This window comes from Rhinopithecus bieti, unplaced genomic scaffold (genome assembly GCF_001698545.2).
Source record: "Rhinopithecus bieti isolate Rb0 unplaced genomic scaffold, ASM169854v2 scaffold_36417, whole genome shotgun sequence".
Taxonomy (NCBI): domain Eukaryota; kingdom Metazoa; phylum Chordata; class Mammalia; order Primates; family Cercopithecidae; genus Rhinopithecus; species Rhinopithecus bieti.
Window position 1 is genome coordinate 405268 of NW_016815677.1, and position 27167 is coordinate 432434.

The following is a 27167-nucleotide window of genomic DNA, read 5'->3' on the forward strand; positions in this document are numbered from 1 at the left end:
AAAAAAACAAAAAAAGAAACCTGCCTAAGACATTAAATGGCAGAGAAAGGATTGAAACCCAGGCAGGCTGACTACAGAGTGTATGTTCCTGACTACAAAAACAGGTGAGCAGACTACGGCCCACATGCCAAGTCTGGCCTGCTGCCTGTAAGTAAGTAAAGTATAAATAAAGTTTTATTGGATCACAGCCCTATTCATTTACTTAAGTAATATCTGTGGCTGCTTTTGCACTACAATGGCTGAGTCAGGTAGTTGCAACAGAGGTTGTATGGCCTCCAAAGCCTAAAATATTTACTGTCTAGCCCTTTATTGATCCCTGCACTAAACCATGTTCCTCCTGTTACAAGGAGTGTTGAGTGTACTGGCCTTCATCAGCTGCTTTTGTTCATTTGTTTTTTTGTTTCTGAGATAGGGTCTCGCTCTGTCACCTAGGCTGGAGTACAGTGGCGCAGACAGCTCACTGGAGCCTTGACCTCCTGGGCTCGGGTGATCCTCCCGCCTCAGCCTCCCGAGTAGCTGGGACCACAGGAATGTGCTACCATGCTGGTTAAGTTTTTGTAGAGATGGGGTCTTGCCTTGTTGCCCAGGCTTTCATTAGCTGTTGAGTGTGTCAGGGGTGAGAGGTGCCTGCTGCTCTTGTTGTAAGAGGGAAATAGTTCCTGACAGAGTCCGTCTTACCCTGACACAGGCCTCTCTTTCTTTTCCTTGTTTCAGCCATTGCACCTTTGTCATAGAAGCGTTGAAGTCTTTGCCATCAGACATGGAGAGCCGAGACCGCCAGGCCCGATGCATATGGTTTCTGGATACCCTCATCAAATTTCGATCTCAGAGGGTAGTTAAGCGGAAAAGTAAGTCTATGGTAAACATTTAATTCTAATTGTTTCCAGTCTGTTATTTGTCTATAATTCTTACATCAGTTCTAATGAGAGAAGAAAATTGATATGTCTGTCCAAGTCTTTATTGTCAACTGTGAGATTCCTGCTGGTACTGCTGACATGTCGAGAGGACTTGCCAGGCCCCTTTTTCTCTCTGGATCTCCTATTTTCTCGTCTGAAAATTGGGGCCACGTTGGATTATATGAGAGTTCAGGGTCCTTCCATAGCTAACATTTGCTACTTCTATTCTGCATTAGGCAAAGTAGAATATCCAGGTCAAATAAAATGAAAATTTTAAGGGACTGTTAGAACAAACAGCCGTGTGTGTGTGTGTGTGTGTGTGTGTGTGTGTGTGTGTGTGTATGGAGAGAGTGCTTATGAGTTACACATATGTATCTTGAAAGCTTGTGGCAGGTTTGTGTTGTGTCAGCTGATTTCTAACAGGAGAGTGCCAATCTGATGGTAACCCAGTGTCACCTGTAGCTAGGATGCTTTGTGGGTCACACCCTCATACCTACCCAGAGTTAGAACCCAGGAGGAGATGTCTGTGGTTTTAGGCACAAGGCATATTTAGTTGTTGTTACTGTGATTGGGCATCCAATAGTCTATACTCCTGTTTTTCAGTATAGTCATGTGTCACTTAATGATGGGGATATGTTCTGAGAAATGTGTCCTTAGGCAATTTTGTTATTGTACAAACATCACAGAGTATATTTGCATAAACCTAGATGGTATAGCCTACTACACACCTAGGTTATATGTTGTAAGCTGCTGTTCCTAGGCTGCAAACCTATACAGCATGTTACTATACTGAATATTATAGGCAATTGTAACACAATGGCATTTGTGTATCTAAATGTATCTAAACAGAAAAAGAATAGTAAAACTATGATATTATAATCTTATGGGACCGGCTGGGCATGGTGGCTCATGCCTATATCTCAGCACTTTAAGAGGCCAAGGTGAGAGGATCACTTCAGGGCAGGAGTTTGAGACCAGCCTGGGCAACATACCAAGACACTATCTCTACAAAAAAATAAAAATATTAGCTGGGGTAGTGCATGCCTGTACTCCCAGCTATTTGGGAGGCTGAGGCAGGAGGAGTGTTTGAGCCTAGGAGTTCAAGGTTACAGTGGGCTATGAATGCACCACTGCTTCAGTGACAGCAAGACCCTGTGTAAAACAAAATCTTACGGGACCATTGTCACATATGTGGCCTGTCATTGACCAAAAGAACGTAATGTGGGACATGACTATTTGCTTAGTCATGCTTTTTTTTTTTGAGACAGGATCTCGCTCTGTCACCCAGGCTGGGGTGCAGTCCCATGATCTTGACTCAGTACAACCTCCATCTCCTGGGTTCAAGCAGTTTTGCCTCAGCCTCCTGAGTAGCTGGGATTACAGGCAGGCGTCACCATGCCCAGCTAATTTTTGTGTTTTTAGTAGAGATGGGGTTTTTCCATGTTGGCCAGGCTGTCTCGAACTCCTGACTTCAGGTGATCCACCCTCCTGGGGCTCCCACAGTGCTGGCTGGGATTACAGGTGTGAGCTACCGCACTCAGCTTGTATTTGCTTAGTTCTTTTTTTTTAAATTTTTTTTTTTAGACGGAGTCTCACTCTGTCACCCAGGCTGGAGTGCAGTGGCTCGATCTCGGCTCCCTGCATCCTCCACCTCCTGGGTTCAAGGGATTCTCCTGCCTCAGCCTCCCAAGTAGCTGGGGTTATAGGTGCCCGCCACCACACCTGGCTAATTTTGTATTTTAGTAGAGACGGGGTTTCACCATGTTGGTCAGGCTGGTCTTGAACTCCTGACCTCATGATCTGCCCGCCTTGGCCTCCCAAAGTGCTGGGATTACAGGTGTGAGCCACCACGCCCAGCCAGTTTTTTTTTTTGTTTTTGTTTTGAGATGGAGTCTTACTCTATCGCCCAGGCTAAAGTACAGTGGCGCAATCTCGTCTCACTGCAACCTCTGCCTCCCGGGTTCAAGCTGTTGTCCTGCCTCAGCCTCCCAAGTAGCTGGGATTACACCATACTCAGCTAATTTTTGTATTTTTAGTGGAGGTGGGGTTTCACTGTGTTGGCCAGGCTGGTCTTGAACTCCTGACCTCAGGTGTTCTGCCTGCCTCGGTCTCCCAAAGTGTTGGGATTACAGGTGTGAGCCACTGCATCTGGCCACTTAGTTCTTATTTTCACATTCCAATTCCACCTTTCCCCGTCTCTCCCTGAGCTTTCAGCACAATTTTTGTTTTCTAAGGTCATGTTAAATCTGCGTCCTTAGGCCTCCGGCTGTGTTTTCTTGTCACTGCCCCATCACCAGCATCTCTTGTGCAGGGCAAGCTGCAGGCTGGAGCACACCAAGCATGTTTTCATTTCGATGTGGCCGTTGTGCTTTGTGGGCCCTGCTTCTCTTACCACCTGGTTCTGGTCATTACAGTGGCCCAGCTCCTGGCTTTTCTCTCAGCTCATGGTGGAGGTGTGGCCTGAGGGTTTTGAGAGAAAATGATCAAACTCAACTTTGTGTTGTAGGTGCCCTGGGACCTGGAGTTCCCCACATCATCAACACCAAACTGCTGAAGCACTTTACCTGCTTGACGTACAACAATGGCAGGTCAGAGGGTGGTTTCTGGGATTTTTCCTGTGCAGGAGAAAGTAGGTGAGGGTTGGGAGTGAGCAGCAGGGGCTTGGACTCCATTCCATGTCCACAGAGATGCAGTGCTGAAGAGACTGCTGCCATTTGGAAGGCTCCTGGGGCCCCAGTAAGTTTAGCAAATGCTAAATATGACATACTCTGTCCTTTTTGGAAAAGTATTACTTTTGGGGAATCTTAGAAGCTCTGGGAAGTCCTCCAATAAAGACTTTTTTACTTCACATACTTTTGAAGAGCCCTTCCTGATGTCCCACAGAGCTGGTGTTCTGCGGAAAGGCAGCGTTGCAGAAAAGGGCAGCCCAACTCGGTGACTCAGGAAAGACCCGCAAGCGTTGCCCCGGGCTTCCTTCCTGCCATTTGCCTGGAGTGTGTTTTCTGCTCTTGAGTGTGCTTGGAAGAATCAGCACAGCTGATTTCGGGATGATTGTTTTCCCAGCAGCCCTGCTGAGCAGGCGGGGACAGACTCAGCACTAGTGGTGTCCGGGGAGAGTGTAGGCCCAGCCTTCTCTGTCTGCCTCAGAGGAAAACATGGACTGGCACACTGCTCCACTGTGCGTGAGGCCGAGGAACCTTGGAAGGGCAAAGAAGTCACCCACATTCCTTTTCCTTTCCTGAAGTTGGGAAGATATTCAGTGCATATGAGAATAGGGTTGAATGTTCTTATTTTGCTTTTGGAGAAATTGAGAGTTTAATTTTGTTTCTCCTTTATTGCCACTGATTTTCTAGATTACGGAACTTAATTTCGGATTCTATGAAGGCGAAGATTACTGCATATGTGATCATACTTGCCTTGCACATACATGACTTCCAAATTGACCTGACAATGTTACAGGGGGACTTGAAGCTCAGAGAGAAAAGGTGAGCACAACAGAATAAAGAGCTCCCTGCAGGGTGCCTTGATGTCTTATTTCTGGTACCACTAGAAAGCATGAGGCACCACCAAGGGAACTGAGGATGTTTAAATGTGGGAACAACTTGGAACTAGAGGACTATTTTCAGTGAATGAATCATTGACTGAATGAGCAACTAGACATTACTGAGTGCCTTCTCTGTGCTAGGCACAGTCTTAAATTATGTCATTATCTCACTGATTTTCCTAGAAAACAATGGAAGAATCAGGCTCAGAAAAGCACATGACTTTCTCAAGGTTACACAACCAAGAGGGGAGTAGTTGGCCTTGAGACCTGAGCCTGTCCATAACATTCTGTTCCTGAATAACCAGGCAGCCTCCATTCTCTGAATTGCTGTCACAGGGGAGAGGGATTCTGTATGGGTCTGAGGGGTGCAGCCCAGGGTGGAAGTTGTAGGACAACCCAGTCTGAGCTTAGTAAGAAGAGCTTCCTCACAATCAGATGGAAGTGTTTGCCAGGGGAGGTGTTCAAGGCCAGGTGGAACCTCTGTTGGGCAGGGATGTCATTTTTGCACTTCTCTGACCAGACTGGGAGAGCTGGTGGTGGAGGTGACCATTTCGGCTCCGTCTAGCCTTGTAGAGGAGATTCAGACAGTAGGGGCAGAGCTACCCAGGAACCGTGGGGTCAGCTGATCTTTGTCAGTGATTTAAGGGCATCTGACATCCAGGAGCCCAGAGGGTGTCTAGGAGAGCCTGTGAACGCACCTCTGTCTGGACTCTCTAGCAGTCCATGGAGGGACTGTTCTGAGGGCTGTCCACAAACTGTACCCACAGGCAGTGAGGCTGAAAAAAGAGAACAGGTACTTGGAACCTGTCAGATTCTACCAAGTGCTCAATCCTGGTTGCTAAAAGTTTGGTTATGGGAGGTAAAGAAAGTTGCTCACAGGGCTCTGGATACCCTGGTTTTTCATCACTCATATGGATCTTTTTGAAGGGCAGCACATTAAAATGAAATTGGCTGTCTGATGGTTCCCAGTGGGTGAAGGGACCTTGACTGCCTCTCTGCCAGGGGCTTTGCACCTGCTGGCAACCTTTGGGATTCTGTCTTTATGGCCTGGAGCACAAATGTGTGCTACCTTTTGCCAAAGGCCCCTGAACAGTCACATTGAGGGGTCTCTCCAGTTGTTCTGTTTGTGTCTTCCTTAGGATGATGGAGATAGCCAAAGCCATGAGGCTGAAGATCTCCAAAAGAAGGGTGTCTGTAGCCGCCGGCAGTGAGGAAGATCACAAACTGGGCACCCTGTCCCTCCCACTGCCTCCAGCCCAGACCTCAGACCGCCTGGCAAAGCGGAGGAAGATTACCTAGACGCATACTTTCCAGACGGCATTTTGGCTGCATCATAGCCACTGGCTGGTCCTATTCATTTCCAGTTTTATGTTTTAAAAAGGAAAGGTCCAGGGATGGTGGCTCACACCTGAAATCCCAGCACTATGGGAGGCCGAGGCGGGAAGATCACTTGAGCTTAGGAGTTTGAAACCAGTCTGGGCAACATAGGGAGACCCCATCCGGGGGGGTGGGGGTGGGGGAATGTCAGGCCTGGTGGTATGTGCCTGTAATCCCAGCTACTCGGGAGGCTGAGGCAGGATGATTACTTGAGCTTGGGAAATCAAGGTTGCAGTGAGCTATGATTGCATGGCCACACTCCAGCCTGGGTCACAGAGTGAGACCTTGTCTCAAAAAAGTAAAATAAGGAAAAAAAGAAGCCTTGCTTTGGCACAGGTATGAAGCCAGAAGCGAGCATCTCAATTGTGCTTGTCTTATGCTGAAATATAAAGTGATGGCCAGGTTGGACTTCATCTCTCTCCTTTGGTATTGCTGTGATTATAAATGGCAGATGTTTCTCATGTTGGTTCACCTGTGTGGAGATTTGGGAGGGTGGGGCCCGGGGAAAAGATCTCACCAGGCTGAGTCAAACCTAATGGATGAAGGTTTCCAAAGAGAAATGTGAAGTGGCGTTCGTAGATCTGGAAGGGCCAGTGGAGTACGTGGTAAGGAAGGAGGATCTGGCTCAGCACACCTGAGAAATGACACTTCAGGCTTTATCAGAAGGTAACTGGGTCACCAGTGTGATGGGGAGCTGCCACAGGCCAGTAGGATACCGCCTGTTGTAATGGGGTGGAGCCAAGTCAGAGGAAGTGGTGACCCAATTTCTCTGCCTGGCTGAGGCCACATAGAAGGCAGGGGTCAGCTCTGAAGGCCACACTTTGAAGGGGATGAATCAGTCAGTGTTAAGTTCAGAAAATCAATTGCTCTTTGTATCTTAAGAAAGGATTTTAATGTACGGATAAGGTGCTATAGAATTGTGAGAAGGGGCCGGATGCGGTGGCTCAAGCCTGTAATCCCAGCACTTTGGGAGGCCGAGACGGGTGGATCACGAGGTCAGGAGATCGAGACCATCCTGGCGAACACGGTGAAACCCCGTCTCTACTAAAAAAATACAAAAAACTAGCCGGGCAAGGTGGCGGGCGCCTGTAGTCCCAGCTACTCGGGAGGCTGAGGCAGGAGAATGGCGTAAACCCAGGAGACGGAGTTTGCAGTGAGCCGAGATTGCCCCACTGCACTCCAGCCTGGGCGACAGAGCGAGACTCTGTCTCAAAAAAAAAGAAAAAAAAAAAAAAGAATTGTGAGAAGGGCCAGAGGACCGGGCATCGGAAGGTTGCCATCGGGACTGCTGAATTCAAGAATACACTGCCGGGGCTGGCTTTGGGGACTCAGATGCCACTTCTGCCTCATAACTGCTCCTGGAATTCATGAAGCTGAAGATTCAACACTGGGCTGCTGATTTCAGCTACCCATGCTTTCTTCTTTTTGTTTTTATGTTTTTGAAACAGAGTCTCGCTCTGGAGCCCAGGCTAGAGTGCAGTGGCATGATCTCACTCACTGCTACCTCTGCCTCCCGGGTCCCAATTCAAGCAATTCTCCTGCCTCAGCCTTCTGAGTAGCTGGGATTACAGGCATGTGCCACCATGCCCAGCTAATTTTTTTGTATTTTTAATGGAGATGGGATTTCACCATGTTGGCCAGGCTGGTCTTGAACTCCTGACCTCGTGATCCACCCACCCTGGCCTCCCAACGTGCTGTGATTACAGGTGTGAGCCACCGCGCCCAGCCTACTCATACTTTCAAAGGTCCTGTATTTCTACCACCTTGTCACCAGAGACAGCCAAAAGGTCAAGCAGCTGGCCTCCACCTTGCTTCCTTCTGGTGTGCATATATAGGAGCCTGATTGGCATGTAGAATCCTAGCAGCAAGGGAGTCTTTGAAATAGGTTTCAGCTCACCAGCCTCTAGCTACAGGAGGCATTCTGGAAGGACATGAATGGGTTATAACGGCCAACCAATTGTACGTGCCACTGAGGAGATGGAGAAGCTGTGTCCAGAGGGGTGCTGTAAGGACAGGAATGTGACACAGGAAGGCTTAGGTGCGTGGCCTGGGCCCAGTCTCAGATCTCCAGGGTCCTGCTTCAAGTGGGAGCAGTTGAGATCTGTGATACTCGGCGCCTGGGAGGCCGGGTCAGTGAAGGAAGGGAGATGGAGCTCAGCTCCTCTGAGAGGAGAAGTTTACACAGCACCTGGGGCCCTCCATTTGGGAGTCACAGTGGAAAGGAGTCTTGGCTGAGTTTTGGGGCAGGTACACCTTTTTTTCTTTGTGCTCTGGGATACCCTCAGAGTCGTGCTCCTCTGCTTTGTCCCCATCCGCCTCTGGCCCTGGGTAGGAGGCACTTGGAGCATACTTTGTCTTCCTCCAGCGGAGATGTGGGCAGGGAATCTACTTGCCTCTTGTTTTTCTTTAAGCTGTTGTGAAAATTAAGTATGTGACTCTTCCTTGGAAAACATAATCTCAGAAAAGGACTTCTAATACATCCTCAGGTTGTGATTAATTTTAAAATTCAGATGGGTTTGACACTTTGAGGCTTAATTTCTGGAAATGACTGGACAGAGCATGTGACTGGGACCCTCTGAACAACCTCTGACCTAGTGGAGAAGCAGGTGGTAATGACTGGTGGTATGGATAGGGAAAGACTCCGCGGGCAAATACTTGTCATGTTTGTCAACAGGCGCATCTTGCTAAATGGTGGGGACACATTCCCAGGGCTAAAAAGCAAATCCCTGTATATGAGGACATTGTGAATCCTGAGGAAAGGCTCAGAAGAGGGCTCCACCGAGCACAATGCCTGACATAAAAGTGGTCAGTGTCTGCAGAATGAGTCAGACCTTCCTTGGCAGGGTTATTAGGTAGTAAACACTTGCAGAATCATGGAATTGTACTCGGGTTTCTTCTGGCTGTAGAAACCCATTTGTTTACCAATAGCTTCCCAGAGGATACCTTGATCTCACTAAGCTATTTGCCAGAATGTCTCCTGATGGCCTCACTTGAAGAAAGGGGGACTGTGAGCCAGATGCTGGTGCCCTGAAGATTTGTAATTTGTGGGATAGTCTTAACTTGCAGGGTTCGATGAACAGAAGGAAGTCTGTTCCTCGGAGGGACGTCTCTGCTTGCTGCCCTGACCTGTTGGACACTGTTCATTGGGATGGGGGTCAAAGAAGGCATAGTTACCACATTTGCAGGAGACCCTAACCTGGAAATAGTGAATTATAACATTCTTTCAAGTGTCTTCTCTTTTCAGAAAGTATTTTGATACAGTTTCACACAGAGAAAACTTGCAAGAACTCTTATATATCCTTTACCCAGATTCTCCAACTATTAATACTTTGTCCCATTTACTATTTGCTTTAGACATTTTGAGATTTCTCTTTGAACCACTTGAGGAAAGCATCCTACCCTTCTACCCATAAGTACTTTTCAGTGTATACATCCTGAGAATCAGGACTTTCTCTTCCATAACCATGGTCCACCAGATGCAGGGAAGAAGACACTAATACAATACTATGACTTAGCCCACAGTTCATGTTCAGATTTCACCAGTCACCATGCCTCTGGTCTTGCTCAATCTGAAACAGTTCAGATTTGTACTGGATTTTCTTGGCTTTGACATTTTGGAGAGTGAGGTGTTATTCTGTAGGGTGTCTGTCAGCTGACATTTGGGGCTTCCCTGTGATCGGATCAGGATTTCCATTTTTGGCAGGAACAGCACAGAAGTGATGCTTCACCCAAGTGCATCGCATTAGGGGCCCATGATGTGCGACTGTGCTTTCCTTGCTGCTGTTAACTTGTATTAGTTAAGGTTGTGTTTTCCCCTTTGTGAAGTTACTGTTTTTCCTTTTAGTTCATAAGTAATTTGTGGAGGGATACTTTGAAACTAAGTATCCTGTTCCTCATCAAACTTTCACCTACTAGTTTCAGCCTCAATGGATGATTCTTGCTGAATCCATTACCAAGATGGTTGCAAAATGGTGATTTTGTAAATTATCATTTCTTCTAATTATTGGCATGCTCTTATAAGGCAGAGCTTGTTTCTCGCCCTTAGAAGTTTTGTGTTCATTTAGTTATCGGCGTAGACTCAAGAGTCTTGTGTTCTGTGTGGAGTCTGTTACTGTGATTCCTTGTGATGCGTGGATTGTATGTATTTTGCCAATCTTGAGTTCCTTCAGGAAACCTCCTGGATCCCATCATTTTAAGGGTGCTTCCTTACTTTCTGACATAAGATATTTCAGGCCTACCTTGTACTTTCCCTGCTGCAGCCCTGGAGTCAGTCTTTTGTTTTGGTTTTGCTCTTTAGAGACAGGGTCTTGCTCTGTCAGTCAGGCTGGAGAGCAGTGGTGCAGTCAGCTCACTGCACTCCTGGGCTCAAGCCATCTTCCTGCCTCAGCCTCCTGAGTAGCTAGGACTATAGGCATGTACCACCATGCCCAGCTTTGAATCAGTCTTTTATCCAAGGAGCTCTGGCCTTTTAGTGGAGAATAGCAGATGACATGAATGATGGGCCCAAAGCAGGAAGTGAAATGCAATCCTGACTGCCAGACAGATGGGATCTTCAGCTGCAACAACTGGGCTCAGAGTAGAGGTGACAGCTCCGCGATGGATAGCTCAGGCTGCACCAGGAGGCCATGCTAGCTTTGACTTCATTTTAAAAACACACTAACCACAGCTGATAGGCTCAGGAGCTCCATGAAGGGCACCCTGCAGAGGTCTGGAGGGTAGTGAGAAGGTCCCAATGGGGCGAGCATGCCTGTGTCAGGAGGCTGATCAGGGTAGGAATAAGCCCAGCATGCCCCACGTGAGCCCACCATGAGAAAGCATTTGGAGAGAGCTTTCTCTGTGTTGTTGGAAGGGAGATTGAAGAAGGGGGGCCCAGGGGTGCTGTTGACAGTATAGGCTCATGTGCTGTTCCAGGGTCCAACTCTGGCTCTTGCCTGGTCTGGCCATACCACGTCCACCATCCGCTGTACTTAGGACCTCCTTTAGACACCAGGGCAGTGGCCTCACCAAGACCTGAAGGCCTAGATGATGAAATCATACTGGTGTTTGCTGTGCTTGTACATTCCCATCAGCAGACATCAATGTTGGGGCCTGACTGACCAACAGGTAAGTCCAGGGAGGACACAGTATAAACTGCTACTGTAGACTGAAAGCAAATGATTCCAAGGAAACACAGTACCTTAGAGAATTCTCTTTAGATCCATGAGTGCTGCCCATGGAGCTGGGCCATTCCTCCTAAGACGCAGGACAGGACTCCTCAATTTTGCTTCTTTGGGCTTTCCAAGACCTACCCAGGCCACTGGAATGAGTCTCGAGAAATGACCAGGGTGGTGAAGAGACACTCTGCAAACTGGCACATATGAGAGGAACCCAGGAGGGCAGCAGACCCCAGGGGGATGAGGGTGCTGCCTGCAAATATCTGAAGAGTTGTCACAGAACAGAGTGAAGAGATGTCCTTTGGGGGCCCCAGGAGGTAGAGATTCTAGAAATGAGGTTGGGTTTGTTTCCTCATTTGTCTGCTTGTCTGTCCACCCATCCATCCAACACTTAGTGAGCTTTGTGCTGGGCATAGAGAATCAACAGTGAACAAGATGGGCAAAATCCCTGCCCTCAACCAACAGACTGAAAATACAGAGGATTCTGTGCCATCTGCAGGTGGTGTGTGGCTGAGTGGGCACAGGAGCATGGAGAAGGAGCACTTAACTGATACTTGCAGAGACCGGGGAAGGTGTTCCACAGAAGTCGTGACTAAGGAGCTTCTGAAGGAGGGGTAGAATTCAGCCAGGGAGAGAGACTTTGGCGCAAGTAAAAAGTTAGATGGGCTCGGGTTTCTTGGGCAGGTCTGACCCGTTGTGCAAAGCACTCTCACTCCCCGATTCTTCCCCAAACGCACGAGAGCCAAGGTGGGGGGTGTTCTTCCCACTTCTGCCTCCAAATGACCTGGAGGGAAACTGTGTCCCAGCTGTTCCCTTCCTTGCCACCTATGCCCCAGGTGATAGCCCTCCCCACACCTCTCCCCTACAAGCTCTTAACATCTGATAGGGAACTTGCCCCTACCAGGTCCTCAGGAGCATCAGCACTCCCAGCCTCCAAAATGGGGACAATGACCTCACCAAGTCAATGTTTAATATATTATTGACAACTTAAGATGACTGTAGGTGGCTCAGGGATGTAGCAAAGTACTCGTGTTCTGCTGGTTAGGCTAAGTTGCAGTGACAAATGACCCTCAAATGTCTGGTTTCAATAGACGTTCATTTGCACATGTCTGTCAGCCAGCAGGCAGCTGGGGCCCTGCTCTGGGTTAGCTTCACCCCGGGACTCAGGCTGCCATGTCTGACACATGGCGGTCTAATGGCAGAGGGACACGCGATCGGGGCAAGTTCTGATGGCCCTTAAACTTCTGCCTGGAAGTGACCATTAACCACTTCTGCCCACATTCACTGGGCAAATCAGGTTTACATGGCAACATGATAGAGCATGTTACTCTCCCTGAGGGGCAGCAAATATTAGTAACTACCAAAACAAGTGAATATTTTCATTTTAATAGTTTCATGTATATTTATAGTAATACAAAAAGTCTTTTCAGTGTGTGAAAAAAAGACATGTTGTAGGATGGGATCCTGGAATGGAAAAAGGACATTAGGTAACAAACTAAAGAAATTTGAGGCCAGGCACAGTGGCTCATGCTTGTAATCCCAGCACTTTGGGGCATTAAGGCAGGCGGATCACTTGAGCCCAGGAATTTGAGAACGGGCTGGGCAACATGGCAAAACCCCATCTCTACAAAAAAATACAAAAATTAGCCAGGTGTGGTGGCGCATGCCTGTAGTCCCAGCTACTCAGGAGGCTGAGGTGGGAGGATCACCTGAGTGAGCCTGGGGAGGTCAAGGCTGTGGTGAACCATGATTCACGACCCTACACTCCAGCCTGGGCAACACAGTGAGATCCCATTTCAAAAAGAAAGCTGAATAAAGTATGGACTTCAGTTAATCATGTACCAGTACTAGTTTATGAATTTTTACAAATGTACACTGATAGCATAAGATGTTAATAACATGGAAACCTGGGGGTGGCAAGGGTAGTATGGGAACTCTCGTAATCATCGATCTGCTCAATTTTTCTGCATATTTAAAAGTTCTAAAATTAAGTAGATTTAAAGGAAAAAGTACTAACTTCTCAGGTGACATATGGATATAGCAAAAATTCTAAGATGCTAAGTGAAGTTGGAGAAGTGTGCTCCCGGGTCTGAGGTCCCTAAGCTGACGGTCCAGTGATCCACGGGGACAGCCTGTTTCTGTTGTCTTCACAAAGCCCACTGGGCAAGCAGGCAGGAGTGGAATTATAGCCCAATCGAGCCCTCCAGCTCTCTATCAGGAGCTGTCACAGGAACGTGCGGACCCAACAAGATAGCCCCAGGACTCCCCTGTCTCCCCCAGAGGAAACAGTGCTGGACCTGGCCGTCTGGGAGCCCCAGGGTATGCCCAGACCAAGGAAAGGCTTCCCAAAGTGCCTCTTTTAAAATATAGAACTTTATTTTGGTTACTGAGGTTTTTGTTACTGTTGGTTCACAGAAAAGTCATTTCTTAGAAAATAGTAAAGGCAGCATTTTGTACAGCGACTCACATTGGGGCCACCAAACAAGTGCAAAGGAAGCGCCAGGGACAGAAGAGGCCAGCACTCTTGTGCCCAATGTTCTCAGGGAGAACCCAGTGCTCCTGGCTCCCTCTCCCCTCTCCCATCCCACCCAACAGAGCAGCACCTAGGGCCAACAGAACCAGCCATGCAGTCAAGTGCACGACAGTGACCCCAGCAGGCTGGTGAGGGCCCCACAGGAAAGGCCGAGTGGGAGGGGATTGTTCAGGCTAAGCTGGCCCTGCATCCAGCCCCCTTCCTCAAGCAGTGGGGTCTGAGCTCGCCTGGCTTTGGGACTTGGACATATTCACAGTACAGTTCAGTAAAGTCCTCTGGGAGCTGGCCTTCCTCTCCTCACTCAGGCCACTAATCCCACCCCAGCCCCAGGCTGAGATCTGGGGACACGCAGTCAGATGTGGCCCTACCTAAGGGAGCACACAGGTGAGTGGGGGGTCAGGCTATGGACCCAGATAGCTCTAGGACAAGGCAGAAAGTGCTCAGTACCCTGAGAGGGAGCAGAGAAAGGCTACTGAGGTCCAGAGGGGGAAAAGGCGAGGAGAGCTATGTGGAGGTGGCAGTGTCTTGGCTAAACCTTGAGGAAAGGAGGACACGGAGACGGGGGAGGGCACGCCAGAAGGAAAAAGCATGAGCCAAGGCACAGAGTCGGGAGGCTCAGGAGGGTCAGTAAAGGCCGGCGCTCATCCATGAGAACACAGATGCAAACGAGAGGCCCAGGTTCCCCCATCTGGACAGCCTGGTGCCAAGGAGGGTGGCTGGTGTGGGTGCGCTGACGTGGGGTTTGACTCCTCCTGCATTTGGGAGCCTTTGGGGATGGAGTAGAGCCTTGTGCATCCCTGCCCACCAAGCCGAGCACCTGCCTGCATGCTGGAGCCCCACCTGTTTCAGCGTGTCCCTCTCTCATCCCTGTGCAGCCTTTCCGTGGGGCCTCCTGTTGCTCCCAGGTCCTTCCTCCCTCCCAGGTCCATGTCCAAGTCCTCAGGTCAACCAAACTCAACTCCTCCAGCCTCCAGAGACAGCTGGGAGGGTGTGGTAGGGTCCTTGGAGAGACTGAGAGGGAGACAGGTCTAGATAGCAAAGGGGAAAATTCTGGGGCAGTTGTCTCTCTCCACCTCACTAGGATCACTTCCCACCATCAGAAGTAAATCTGCTCTTCCCTGAGAAGAGTCTGGGTTTGGTGTGTGTAAAACACAGTTCCTTAGAACTCAAAGAAAATCCTGACCAAAAGCTTCAGCATTTGAGCTTCCCCAGCTCTTCACAATCTTTATAGACGTTGAGTGACTGGAAACCCACCAACTTCTATCCCTTCTTGAAAACCATTTCCCACTTCCTTCTTGTTACGGGCTGTGGAGCTGAAGTGTTCTGGAGGTACTGTGTTTTGAAGGCCTGGGACCCATTTGTTCGGGGGAAGGGAGGGCCAGAGTCTTCTGGTGCTAAGAACAGTGCTAAGGCACTATTTCCACCTTAGCTTCTCTGAGCACCCATCCAGGCTTGGCCCTTAAGCAGGTCTGGGTCCTCACAGGATGGTGCAGAAGACACTGCGGTTGCTGTGGTAACCACCTTCCACCCGGGCTGTGATCCTCGTTGCCATGGCCGTCACCTTCTGCCCGTTGTGGGCTGCCGAGGGGCGTCTGAGAGAGGTTTCGAGGTGGGGCCGTGCTGGCGGGTTCACCAGGCGCCACGTATCAGACCTGGAGGTGCAAAACGAAAATCAGTGAACTTCTGAGGGGTCTGCAGTGCTGTCTGAATGCCCTGCACAATCTTAACTTTGGTTCCAGATTGGTGGATCCAGGTGTTTAAATCTAGGTGTAGGTTTATCTTCTAGTTTAGTGTTAGCCCAAAGAGGTGGGAGGATGAGAAACTAAGGGGCAAAAGCCCTGCATTCCACGTCCAGCTCTGCCTTCAACTCTGCATGTAGCCTTGGACAAGGTCCCCCTAAGGCCTAAATTTTCCCACTTTATTTTGAGACACGGTCTCACTCTGTTGCCCAGGCCGGGGTGCAGTGGCACAATCATGGCTGACTTTAGCCTCAACCTCCTGGGCTCAAGTGATCCTCCCACCTCAGCCTCTCAAAGTGCTGGGATTATAGGCTTGAGCCACTGCACCCAGCCGATTTCCCCACTTTAAATAAGAATCTAGATAAGATCATAGGGTGGGTGTTGTGAGATAGGGTCTCATTATGTTGCCCAAGCTGGTCTTAAACTCCTGGGCTCAAGTGATCCTCCTGCCTCAGCCTCCCAAGTAGCTGGGATTACACGTGTGTGCAACGGTATCCAACTTTTCCTCTTCCATTTCTTTTCAGCTGTATGACCACAAATGTTTATAGAAGCTTTATTCATAATCACCAAAAACTGGAAACCACCTAAATACCCTTCAGCTGATGAGTGAATAAACTGTGCAGTACACCCATACAGGGGAAGACTACTCAGCAATCGAAAGGAATGAATGCCTTACATGCAACACCATGAATGAATCTCCAGCATGTTAGGCTAAGTGAAAGAAGCCAGACTCAAAAGACTACATACTGCAGGATTTCTGGGTTTTATTTTTATTTTTTTTTCTGAGACGGAGTCTCGCTCTGTCACCCAGGCTGGAGTGTAGTGGTGCGATCTGGGCTCATTGCAACCTCTTCCTCCCAGGTTCAAGTGATCCTCCTGGCTCAGCCTCCCAAGTAGCTGGGACTACCGTTGCGTGCCATCACGCCCAGCTAATTTTTGTATTTTTAGTAGAGACAAGGTTTCACCATGTTGGCCAGGCTGGTCTCGAAATACCGACCTCAGGTGATCCAACCACCTTGGCCTCCCAAAGTGCTGGAATTACAGGCGTGAGCCACTGCACCCGGCCACGATTTCTTTTATATGACATCTGGGAAAATGCAAATCTACGGGGGATAGAATTTAGAGGGCTTCCAGTCACCCAAACTCTTGTAGAGAGTATGGAGGGCTGGGAAAAATAAAATGATAGTGAAGCTGTGGTCTCAGTTTTCTAATGCTTGAGTTACAAGGAACCAACTTTACACACTAAATCTCCATTTGCTTAAGGCAACACATTGTCTTATATGTATTTTTATGATAATGATGTTACAGTGAAAGGACTGGAAAGTTGTGGACGGAATCAGAGGTTGGTTACTAGCATGTGAGTAAAAAGGCCTAAGCATGTTGGGAGGACTGTGTATATTTGAGTTTGGCAGCAGGGGAGCATTACTGAAAAGGAGATGAAATGAGAGGCTGGAAGAGACAATTAGGACCTCAGGGTTCACAGTGCACAATACCAGAGCTGCCTCTGGCAAAGTGTGGGCTGTACTCTGTACCCTGGGGTCTCCAAAGGGGAGGAGGAGGTGGATCCCAGGGAGTCCACAATATAATCTGCTGGGATGTGTGAAGAAAATACTAGAATTTTGATTTTTTTAAACTTTATACTTTAACATTTTCTATTTTGGAGAGAGTTTATAATGTAAATAATATACTGCTAGAATAAACACATAGAAGTTATAAATAGGTATACCAGTGAGGCACGGTGGCTCACACCTGTAATCTCAGTACTTTGGGAGGCCAAGGCGGGTGGATAACCTGATGTCAGGAGTTCGAGACCAGCTTGACCAACATGGCGAAACCCCGTCTCTACTAAAAACACAAAAATCAGCCAGGAGTGATGGTGGGCACCTGTAATCCCAGCTGCTCAGGAGGCTGAGGCAGGAGGATTGCTTGAACTTGGGAGGAAGAGGTTGCAGTCAGCCGAGATTGTACCACTGCACTACAGCCTGGGCAACACAGCGAGACTTGGTCTCTAAATAAATAAACAAATAAATAAATAGGTATACCTACATCAGGGGGTTTCCTCAAAGAATATTTTTTCCTGAGAGTGGGTGTAATACAAAAAGTATGGAGATCATTACTACAGAATCTGAAGATCCATGAGAGGTTTTTAACCATGGATGTGATGTGACCAGAGCTCTCACTTAGAAAGATTAAACTGGCAGGATACGTGGGACAACCTCCAGGGTGGAGCAGGGGGTAGCCACGGGCAGGGAGACTGGCAGGAGGCTGCTGCAGGGGGATAGGTGACATTGGCGGTGCAGGAGTGATACCGACTACAGGAAATATCACTGTGATTTTACACCCAGAATGGGAAAGCAAAAGCACGGCCCAGTCAGAACACAGCCCGTGCAGAGGCAGCTGGAACAGCTGTGCACTGCAGTAGTATAGGCGGTACAGGTTAGGGTGAGCAGTGCTGAGATCTGAAGTAGGGTGGCAGCAGTTGGGAAGAGGAGGTGCCGGAAAAGGGAACATTTTAGAAGCAGAATCAACAAGACCTGGTGAGTGACTGGACATCTTCGGATTAGGGAGAAAAAGGGAGCAGAAGTTTTGTTGTGAGAACACTGAGTGGATGGTGATGTTGCTGAAATGGGGAACATGAAAGGACAGAGAGGTCTGGGGAAGATGTGGGTGGCAGCAATTTTGATACACTGAGGCAGAGCGACTAAAGGATAGCAGCAGCAGCAACTAACATTTTTACAACCCCTCAGAGATTCAGCCAGGTCGCGTGATCTTATTAAATGGATTTTACTAAGGTTCAGAGATGTGAAATAAGTTGCCCAAGGTCACACAGCCAGTAACCTGCAGAGCTGAGATTTGAAACCACATACCCCTGACTCTTAAAAAGCTTGTTCCCTCCCGGGGAATCCTCGGCCCCGGCCTGACACAGAGCCAGGCACAGGCCTTCTTCTGACTGGAGTCAACAGCTGGCAGTGTTGCAGGGAGCCCGGGCAACCATAACCCCTGGGTGTGGGCCTGGCTTCTTCCGGGAGCTTACTGTGGCTCTAGAGGACTGGTTCAGGCAACCCCAGGCACTCACTTTTTCTTGAAGACCAGGAACTTGTTGTTTTGCATGACACATTCTCGGTTGTTTGAGATCTGCTGAAAGATGGTCTTATTTGTTTTGCCCTGGAAGATGATGTTTTCCTGCACCAGGGCCTTGGCACGGCCCCGCACTGCAATGCCATAGGCCCGGAATGAGTGGATCCGGTTCTTTATTACCTGGGAGAGTCAGCCAAAGATTGTCACACCTCAGGGACTCATAGACTGAGCAGGCAAGTGAATTATCAGTTCTAAAACCGAGGGGCAGGAACATGCTAGGCAGGTCAATGAAGAGCCTATGAGCTCAAAGAAAGGCACCAAGAACAGTCTGGGGGAGCCAGGGAAGGCTTCCTGGAAGAGGTGATAGGTAAGTTGTAGGCATTTATGAGATGCAGAACAGGGAGAGCTATTGCAGAAGGAGAAACAATATGCAAAGGCCTGGCAGAGAGGGGAGGTAGTGTCAGGAGTCAGGGCCACTGACAACCCAGCTGAGACAAAAGTGTGTCCCTCTCTCCCTTCTTCTGCTCCCGCGGTGCTCAGAGGCAAAGCCCCAGAATTCTTTACTCCTTGCCTAAAGTCACTAACCTATGAAGCTGCAGAACTGTAAAAAGGCTTTAGGCGACCCAGCAATCCCACTGCTGGATGTCTACCTAAAGGAAAAAAAAAGTCATTATATGAAAAAGTCATATGCATATGCATGTTGATAGCAGGACAATTTACAATTGCAAAAATGTGCATTCAACCTAACTGCCCATCAGCCAAAGAGTGGATAAAGAAATGTGGTACAGGCTGGGCACAGCAGCTCACGCCTGTAATCCCAGCACTTTGGGAAGCCAAGGCAGGTGGATCACCTGAGGCCAGGAGTTCGAGACCAGCCTGACCAACGTGGTGAAACCCTGTCTCTACTAAAAATACAAAATTAGCTGGGCGTGGCAGCACATGCCTGTAATCCCAGCTACTTGGGAGGCTGAGGCAGGAGAGTGGCTTGAACCCAGGAGGTGGAGGTTGCAGTGAGCCGAGATCATGCCATTGCGCTCCAGCCTGGGCAAGAAGAGCAAAACTCCATCTCGAAAAAAAAAAAAAGAAATGTGGTGTATATATATATACAGACCACAGACTACTACTCAGCCATGAGACAGAATGAAATAACGACCTTTGCAGCAACTTGGATGGACTTGGAGGCCTTTATTCCAAGAGAAGTAACTCAGGAATGGAAAACCAAATATCGTATGTCCTTACTTGCTCACTACTTATAAGTGGGAGCTATGCTATGAGGATGAAAAGGCCTAAGAAAGATATAATGGACTTTGGTGACTCGGGGGGAAGGGTGGGAGCAGGGTGAGGGATAAAAGACTATATATGGGGTACAGTGTACACTGCTTGAGTGACAGGGGCACCAAAATCTCAGAATTCACTACTAAAGAACTTATCCATATAACCAAAAACCACCTGTACCCCTAAAACTGTTAAACTAAAAATAAAAATAGAGCCTTTGGGATCATAATTCCACAAGGACAGACACAAGGTCTGTTTAGCTCCACAATGAAACAGGGCTCTGCATAGAAAGGTGCTCAGAGCTCAGTCTGGTGGGGAGACAAATAGGTAAAGGAAGAGATACCAAGCACTGTGGAGAGTGCTCTGTGAGGACTGAGCACGGTGGAGAGTGCTGTGAGGACCGAGCACGGTGGAGAGTGCTGTGAGGACCAAGCACTGTGGAGAGTGCTCTGTGAGGACCGAGCACGGTGGAGAGTGCTCTGTGAGGACCGAGCACGGTGGAGAGTGCTGTGAGGACCGAGCATGGTGGAGAGTGATATGTGAGGACCGAGCACGGTGGAGAGTGATATGTGAGGTAGGGGTGGGCAAAAGCACCAAACAAGGGGTACCTCAAACAGCCTCGGGTGGCAGGTGGGGGCTCAGGGACTCTTCCTGAACAGACACAGCTAAGCTGCAGGACTGCAGTGCAAGGCGGGCAGGGGATATGCGGGGTATATAGGGAAGAGTGTGTGCAAAGTCCCCAAGGCAGGATCTCTCTCATTAAGCATCTACTGTACGCCAGGCACTGTGCAAGATTCTGTTAAGGAAAGAGAGCTGAAATAGTCTGACTTTGACCTGGAGACCATGAAGATACCTCGGGAGGCTCCCAACACCATGACAAGGAGGTGACACCCCATCCCTGGCTTCCTGCTGGTGAGCCCTTGTTCATCCTTCAGGACTCGGTTTCTCTGTCCCCTCCTGTGGGAAGTCCCACCCACATTTCCCAGGCTGAGTCCTGGCAGGAGGGATACTGTCCCTTGTAGTGCTGAGTGATTACAGTTCTGTTCTCAGCAGAGGCCACGAGGACTGTCCCAGGGTTGTGCCCTGTGTGGGCACCACATGTCACACACATGCACACATACTCACTTTAGTGTCAGACCTAGGCAGCAGCTGCAGCCCGCTGCCCCGATTGCCAATGATATCATTTTCAATGACGATGGTGCTGTCGCCCTTGGTGATAATGCCATGGCCTCTGTTGTCATAGATACCATTGCCCCGGAGCTCCACTTTGCACTGGGCCTCAACCTTGACCCCACTTTGCCGGTTGCAGGAGATGCTGTTGTTGGCCACTCGGGTGGGTTGGCTGCTCTGGGCCACAGTAATGCCTCTGTCCCCATTCGCGTGGATCACATTGGTGATGACATGCAGTGCCTCGCTGCTCTGGACATAGAGTCCTGACGCTATGGGTGGAGGGGTTGGAAAGCACAGGGGGGTCCCAGGGTCAGCCCTGACACCACCAGTCAGGAAAAGCCTTCCCTGAATTGTGCACTCCAGGAGAACGGAGTGGAGAAGAAGAGGTAGCAACACTCAGAACCAACCCTTGAGTTTGCATCTTCCAAGCTGATGAAACAGGAGGAAATCCAGGTGCGTCAACAAAACTCTGGTTCTTCTGCATGAAGTCCTTATTCAGTGTAGCCAGGGAAACATGATGTGAGAAGGCTCCTCTGGCCTGAGCTCCCACCATGTGCTTGAATGCCTCCGGCACTACCGCCATCCTACTGCCACTTCCACCTCCCTGACGGGGTGCCCACTACCGCCTCAAGGCTACAGGGTGCCCACTACCGCCTCAAGGCTGCTCACTCCCCCTCTGGACAGGCAGATCTACTCATTAGAAGGTTTTGCTTTGCTCTCCTTCCTACAGTAAGCTGGAATCTGCCTCCCTACTGTTTGGGGAAATTTTCTTCTTAATGAAAATTCTGTAATTTTGGAGTAGAAAACTTACTAAGCAAAGTAATATGTGTCAAAAATGTGTTAGAAATTTGGGAAAGGGAAACTGACGCTTGGGGTTGTGTGTACTCAAAGACACCCTATTGGGGCAGTGCTGGGGGAGGTCGTGTGCTGGACGATGACTGGGGCCCTGCAGCAGTGTGGAGCCACAAGCCTGCAAGCTCAGATCTCTTCGTGGCACCAGCCTGTTGCTTCTCCTGGCTTGGTTGAGAACAACAAAAGTAAGTATTTGTGAGTGTAGGTGGCTTTGCCTGTCGTACCGGACAGACAGCATGGCCACATGGAGGAAACTCTGACCTGGGAGGGGAGAGAACTCATTTTCCGAATAATTGGGTTAGGGCTGCTGGTTATCCATCTCCCTGTCCTCTACCACTACCACAGGCAAGTGCTTACCAGGCCCAGGAATCTTGTTTTGTTTTGTTTTGTGACAGGGTCTTGCTCTATTGCCCAGGTAGTAGTGCAGTGGCACCATCATAGCTCACTGCAACTTCAAACTCTGAGTCCTGAGCTCAAGCATCCTCCCACTTCAGCCTCCCTAGTAGCTGAAACTACAGGTATGTACCATCACGCCCAGCTAATTTGAAAAAAAAATTTTTTTCTCAGTAGAGATGGGGCTCTCTATGTTGCCTAGGCTGGTCTTGAACTCCTGAACTCAAGCGATCCTCCTGCCTTGGCCTCTAAAAGTGTTAGGGTTACAAGTGTGAGCCTCTGCACCTGGCCCAGGAATCTGTTCTTAATAAGCCTTCCTCCATTTCCTGACCCACCCATCCATCCTACCCTCCAACCCCCACCCCACAGTGATTTTGATAATCAGCTAGCTTTGGGAGCCCTGGAGTTAGATGAACTACACAGTAATTTTTTTTTAATTCAAGAAATATCAAACATTTTCTACCATCTTTTTTTTTTTTTTTTAAAGACAGGATCTCACTCCTGTTGCCAGGCTAGAGTGCAGTGGTGCAGTCTTACCTCACTGCAGCCTTGAACTCCTGGGCTCAAGTGATCCTCCTGCCTCCTGAGTAGCTGGGACCACAGGCACATGCCACCAGATCCAGCTAATTTTTCTTTTTCTTCTTCTTCTTCTTTTTTTTTTTTTAAGAAACCAGGTTTTGTTATGTTGCCCAGGCAGGTCTTCAACACCTGGCCTCAAGCAATCCCCCCGTCTTGGCCTCCCAAAGTCCTGGGATTACAGGCGTCATCCCTGGCACCTGGCCTCCATTTTTCATCAGGTTTAGGATAACATAGATTTAAAACACTTTTATTTTCTGCCTAAGAGAGAAAACTCATTGCCAATTCAACCATGATATGCATCTCATGAGAGATGTTAAATTGTGAGAAATGTATCCTAGCATTGATTAAAAGTGTATGTGCCAGAGGTGGGATTTGGTACTGCAGGGACAGGGGCACTGAGCTGGGTGGACTTCAGTTCTTTGTCTCAAGTTCATGGCCTATCAGTGTTGATGGAACAGCCACAGAAATAAATACAGCCATGAGGCCCCATAACAAATGCCAGTGGGGCTGGGGAGGGCCCGGTTCAAAGGAGGAAGGAATGAAGGGGTACATTCACAGCAGGTTTTAAAGTTCAAGTTAGTTTGGGACATGTGGATGGGAGAAACGGCATGAGTGAGGTCAGCAGGTTAGTAGGCAGGGAAGAATGGATTCAAGTTTAGTGAATAAATGCAGGGGGACTGGGGATCAGGCTGGAAGTGGCTGATGAGGCCTGAGGGCAAGTTGGGATCAGTCTGCAGAAGGCCCTGCCTGGCGGCTGCACCATCTAAAAATTAAGGAGTGCCTCTGCTCAGCCACCCCACTGTCTGTGAAGTGAGGAGCGCCTCTCCCTGGCCCCCACACTGTCTGGGAAGTGAGGAGCGCCTCTGCCTGGCCCCCACACTGTCTGGGAAGTGAGGAGCGCCTCTGCCTGGCCCCCACACTGTCTGGGAAGTGAGAAGTGCCTCTGCCTGGCCGCTGTGCAACCCTCCAAGTGTGAAGTGGCAACCTTGTGTGTGATCTTTCTGCCCTCCCCAAGTTTGCATTTTTGACATTAAAGTTTACTTTTAAATTAACATTAAATTAAAAGTTTTAAATTAAAATTAAATTAAGAGTTTTAAATCGGAGAAAAAAAAAATAGTGGGGAGCCATGAAAGGTTCTTGAGCAGGGGCTGAGGGGGGTACACTCACCTCCATTGTGATTAATACTGTTAGACTCAACAAGAGCTATGGTGATGGGCCGGCGCAGTGGGTCGTCCTCCTTCTCCAGCTCTGTCTCCCAGAGGATGGCGTCCCCATCCTCACTGAAGTTCTCTTGAGCCCTATGGCCTCGAGGTAACTCGCTGGAGCCATCCTTCTGGCTAAACACTGCCACTCCATACAGGCCATTGTAGCTGACGTGGTTGCTGGTGACATGGGGGAGGCTGGACGACATCATCCACACACCACAGCCCTTGTTAGCTGGAACAGTGAGAGGAGCTGGTCACCGACACTGAACTCAGGTGAAGCGGCACCTGAGTGTCCCTGAGAGGGGAAGCAAAAGCCACTGGCCTGGGAGAGAGTCCCTGACTTGCTAATGACCTCGGATAAGCCACTTGATGGCTCTAGCTGCAGACTTCACCTTCACACAAGAGAGGTCGTCAGGATCAGGTGAACCTCACAAGCTTGGCTCGTTCCACACAGTGTGAAAGTGCTCTGAGGACTGTCAGGGCCACATGTCCACATCAGAAGCACATGAACCCACAGTGACAGTGCCAAGGGGGCACCAATCCTTCCCTGCATAGGAGGCAGCCCAGTTGGAATCCCAGCCCTACCACTTGCCAGCTGTGAGACCCTGAGCAAGTTACCAAACCTCTCTCTGTCCCTCAGTTTTCTCATCTTTCAAATGGGGTTAATAACTGTGCCTCCTTCAGAAGGCAATCATGAAGATTAAATGTGATTGTGCATAGAAAGGGCCGAGCAGAGAGGTGGGCCTGAGTCACCTTTATTATCATCACTGTATTATTAGAGCTACAGTCCAGACAGATGAAGGCTCTGCCCAAAGTCACTGAGTGAGAAGAGTTTTCTTCCTGCGATTATCTTGTTTTCCCATTATATTTTCAGTTCTCTGGATCAAAAGAAAGGATGAGAGGAGTGACATGCACATGAGCCAGGGCTGAAATGGTCCTGTTCTTAAGACATGACACAACTCCTGTCTTTTGCTATTTTAAAAGGGGATAAAGCCTTCTGCTTTGCTAACCCCGGGGTCAATCTGGACTACAACGTGATTTATAAGAGGCTCTTTGTTCTGAGAGGGCCTGGGTGACTGTGGCCTGAGAATGCCTGTTCAGATGAGGTCTTTGAGGCACGGGGAAAGGCAGTGACCTTCTCAGGACCCACAAGCTGGAGATGGAAACTGGGTTTCCTGCCTCCCTGGCCCAGTTGGGAACAAGCTCCTCACCGTAGATGGTATTTCCTTCTATGAGGCCTTTGCCTTCGTCTCCCACAACCACGCCATCTGAATAGCCAAAGCAGATGAGGTTACTCCTCAGAACGGGGATTCCTCCGCGGCGGATGTCCACACCTCCCCACTGATTCTCACGGATGACATTTTCTATGGAGAGAAGCAGAAAAGAAGGTCAGTACCCAAGGGCCAGCTCCAGTGCTAGCAAATAGGACTTGAACAGTTTCGATCAAGGCCACTCCAGACCAGGAGGCCCTGGCCTTACCCTGCCAGCAATTAGCACTGTAAATCTTGTCTGCTGTCTGATGTTTCAGGGACTTATCTGCTGACTCCTTTCCCCAAGGGCAAGGCTTGTGTCTATCTTGTGCACTCCTATCTCCCCGGCACCTACTTTACCCAATGGCCTTGAGGACTGATGATTAAAAATGAACTAGTTTTGGCCAGGCACGGTGTCTCACGCCTGTAATCCCAGCACTTTGGGAGGCCAAGGCGGGTAGATCACTTGAGCCCAAGAGTTCCGGACAATCCTGGGCAAAATGGTGACACCCTGTCACTACAAAAAAATTAGCCAGGTGTGGTGGTGTGCACCTGTAGTCCCAGCTTCTTGGGAGGTTGGGGTGGGAGGATCACTTGAACTCTGGAGGTCAGGGCTGCAGTGAGCTATGATCGCACCACTGCACTACGGCCTGGATGACAGACTGAGACCCTGCCTCAAAAAAAAAAAGAATAAACTAGCTTTGGTGAGTGACACTGGTGTCCAAAAAACCAACCAACCAAACAAAAGGAAACAAAACAAAGAGTAGGCCGGACGTCTGAAATCCCAGCACTTGGGAGGCTGAGGCAGGCGGATCACCTGAGGTCAGGAGTTCAAGACCAATCTGACCAACATGGAGAAACCCTGTCTCTACTAAAAATACAAAATTGGCTGTGGTGGCACATGCCTGTAATCCCAGCTACTCGGGAGGCTGAGGCAGGAGAATCACTTGAACCCGGGAGGTGGAGGTTGCAGTGAGCCGAGACTGCGCCATTGCACTCCAGCCTGGGCAACACGAGTGAATGGAACTCTGTCTCAAAAAAAAAAAAAAAAAAAGAATAAACTGGCTTTAGAGCCCTCAGAGACAGAATGTGGCCATCTACCCACAAGCCTGTGAGAAGGCGCTAGCCTCGCCTGTCCTTCTCAGCCTCAGTTCTGAACTCTGACCACACCCATCCCCTCCTCCTCCTGGGAGCCACTATCTCTCAGGGGTAGGTGAAAGAGTCATGGGTCAGAAGGGTAGTCCATGACACTGCTGCTCCAACACTGGCAGGGAAGACGCAGCCTCTTGGGACTGAGGTGCAATGGCTCAGGATCCTGTGTGACTGGCCTCTTCCTGTTTCCATGACCCCACTGCAGGCCCCTTGTGCACCACACTCCAGTCCCACAAGTGATGTCCACTCGGCCATGCTAAGTCTGTTCTCACAGGCAGCCCTACATGGAAGGTTCTTTCCCAGCTCCTCCAGCCACTCCCACTCAGGATCTGGCTTCCTTGTCACCTTCTCAGAGGGCTGCCCTGACCACACAATCCCAAATGCCCGCCCAGTCCCTCTATTGCCTTAATTATCCATAGAGCACTTGTCACCCTCAGATAGGATGTTTTCTGCTCATATATGTAGGCTTTATTTATTCGCTTCCTCTCCTAAAATGTCAGTGGCTGAGAGCCTTGTTCACTGCTGCAACTGTAGCTTCTGGAATGCGGCCTGTATGCAACGCGTGCTCAATCCATGTCTGGTAACTGCAGTCAGGGGGATTCCCTGGACCAGGATTTGTGGAATCCCTTTCATATCCCAGGCCTGGCTCTGCTCTGTGCTGAGGCTACACTGATGTACCAGACAGACTTGACCCTCACCTTGTGGAATATACCGCTTTATAACAGAGGAGATGGACACCACAAACCACTAAGAAATTAAGTCAAAGGCCCTAGAGAGGAGGCATCCTGGGTATAGTGAGTGTATCTGTGTACAATGGGGAAGTCAGAGAAGGTTTCCCTGAGGAAGTGACAATTAAGCTGAGACCCAAAGTATAAGCAGGGGTTAGCCGGGTAGAGGTTTCCAGAGCAGGCAGAGGTCCGTACAAAGACCAAGGAGGGATTCGGATAGGTGGCTGGCATCGGTGCTTCTGA

The 27167-nt window shown here is 49.2% G+C and overlaps 2 protein-coding genes across 4 annotated transcripts in view; one reads left to right on the forward strand and one right to left on the reverse strand.

Moving 5' to 3' along the window:
* Positions 1–6230, forward strand: part of POLR1E (RNA polymerase I subunit E) — a 29883-nt gene extending 23653 nt beyond the window's left edge. The window contains 4 exon segments of the mRNA XM_017853533.1: positions 715–848; positions 3403–3484; positions 4250–4381; positions 5580–6230. Coding sequence (XP_017709022.1) covers positions 715–848; positions 3403–3484; positions 4250–4381; positions 5580–5739 — 508 coding nt within the window. The 3' untranslated portion in view covers positions 5740–6230.
* Positions 6231–13321: 7091 nt separating this feature from the next.
* The window catches only part of FBXO10 (F-box protein 10), a 68247-nt gene continuing 54401 nt past the window's right edge, over positions 13322–27167 (reverse strand). For all 3 annotated transcript variants that reach the window (XM_017853560.1, XM_017853562.1, XM_017853561.1), the window contains 5 exons: positions 25006–25158; positions 23757–24026; positions 20721–21034; positions 18319–18500; positions 13322–15155 (listed from right to left, as the gene is read on the reverse strand). In XM_017853560.1, the coding sequence (XP_017709049.1) occupies positions 14981–15155; positions 18319–18500; positions 20721–21034; positions 23757–24026; positions 25006–25158 (1094 nt within the window). In that variant the 3' untranslated portion in view covers positions 13322–14980. The remainder of the gene's footprint in view (positions 15156–18318; positions 18501–20720; positions 21035–23756; positions 24027–25005; positions 25159–27167) is intronic.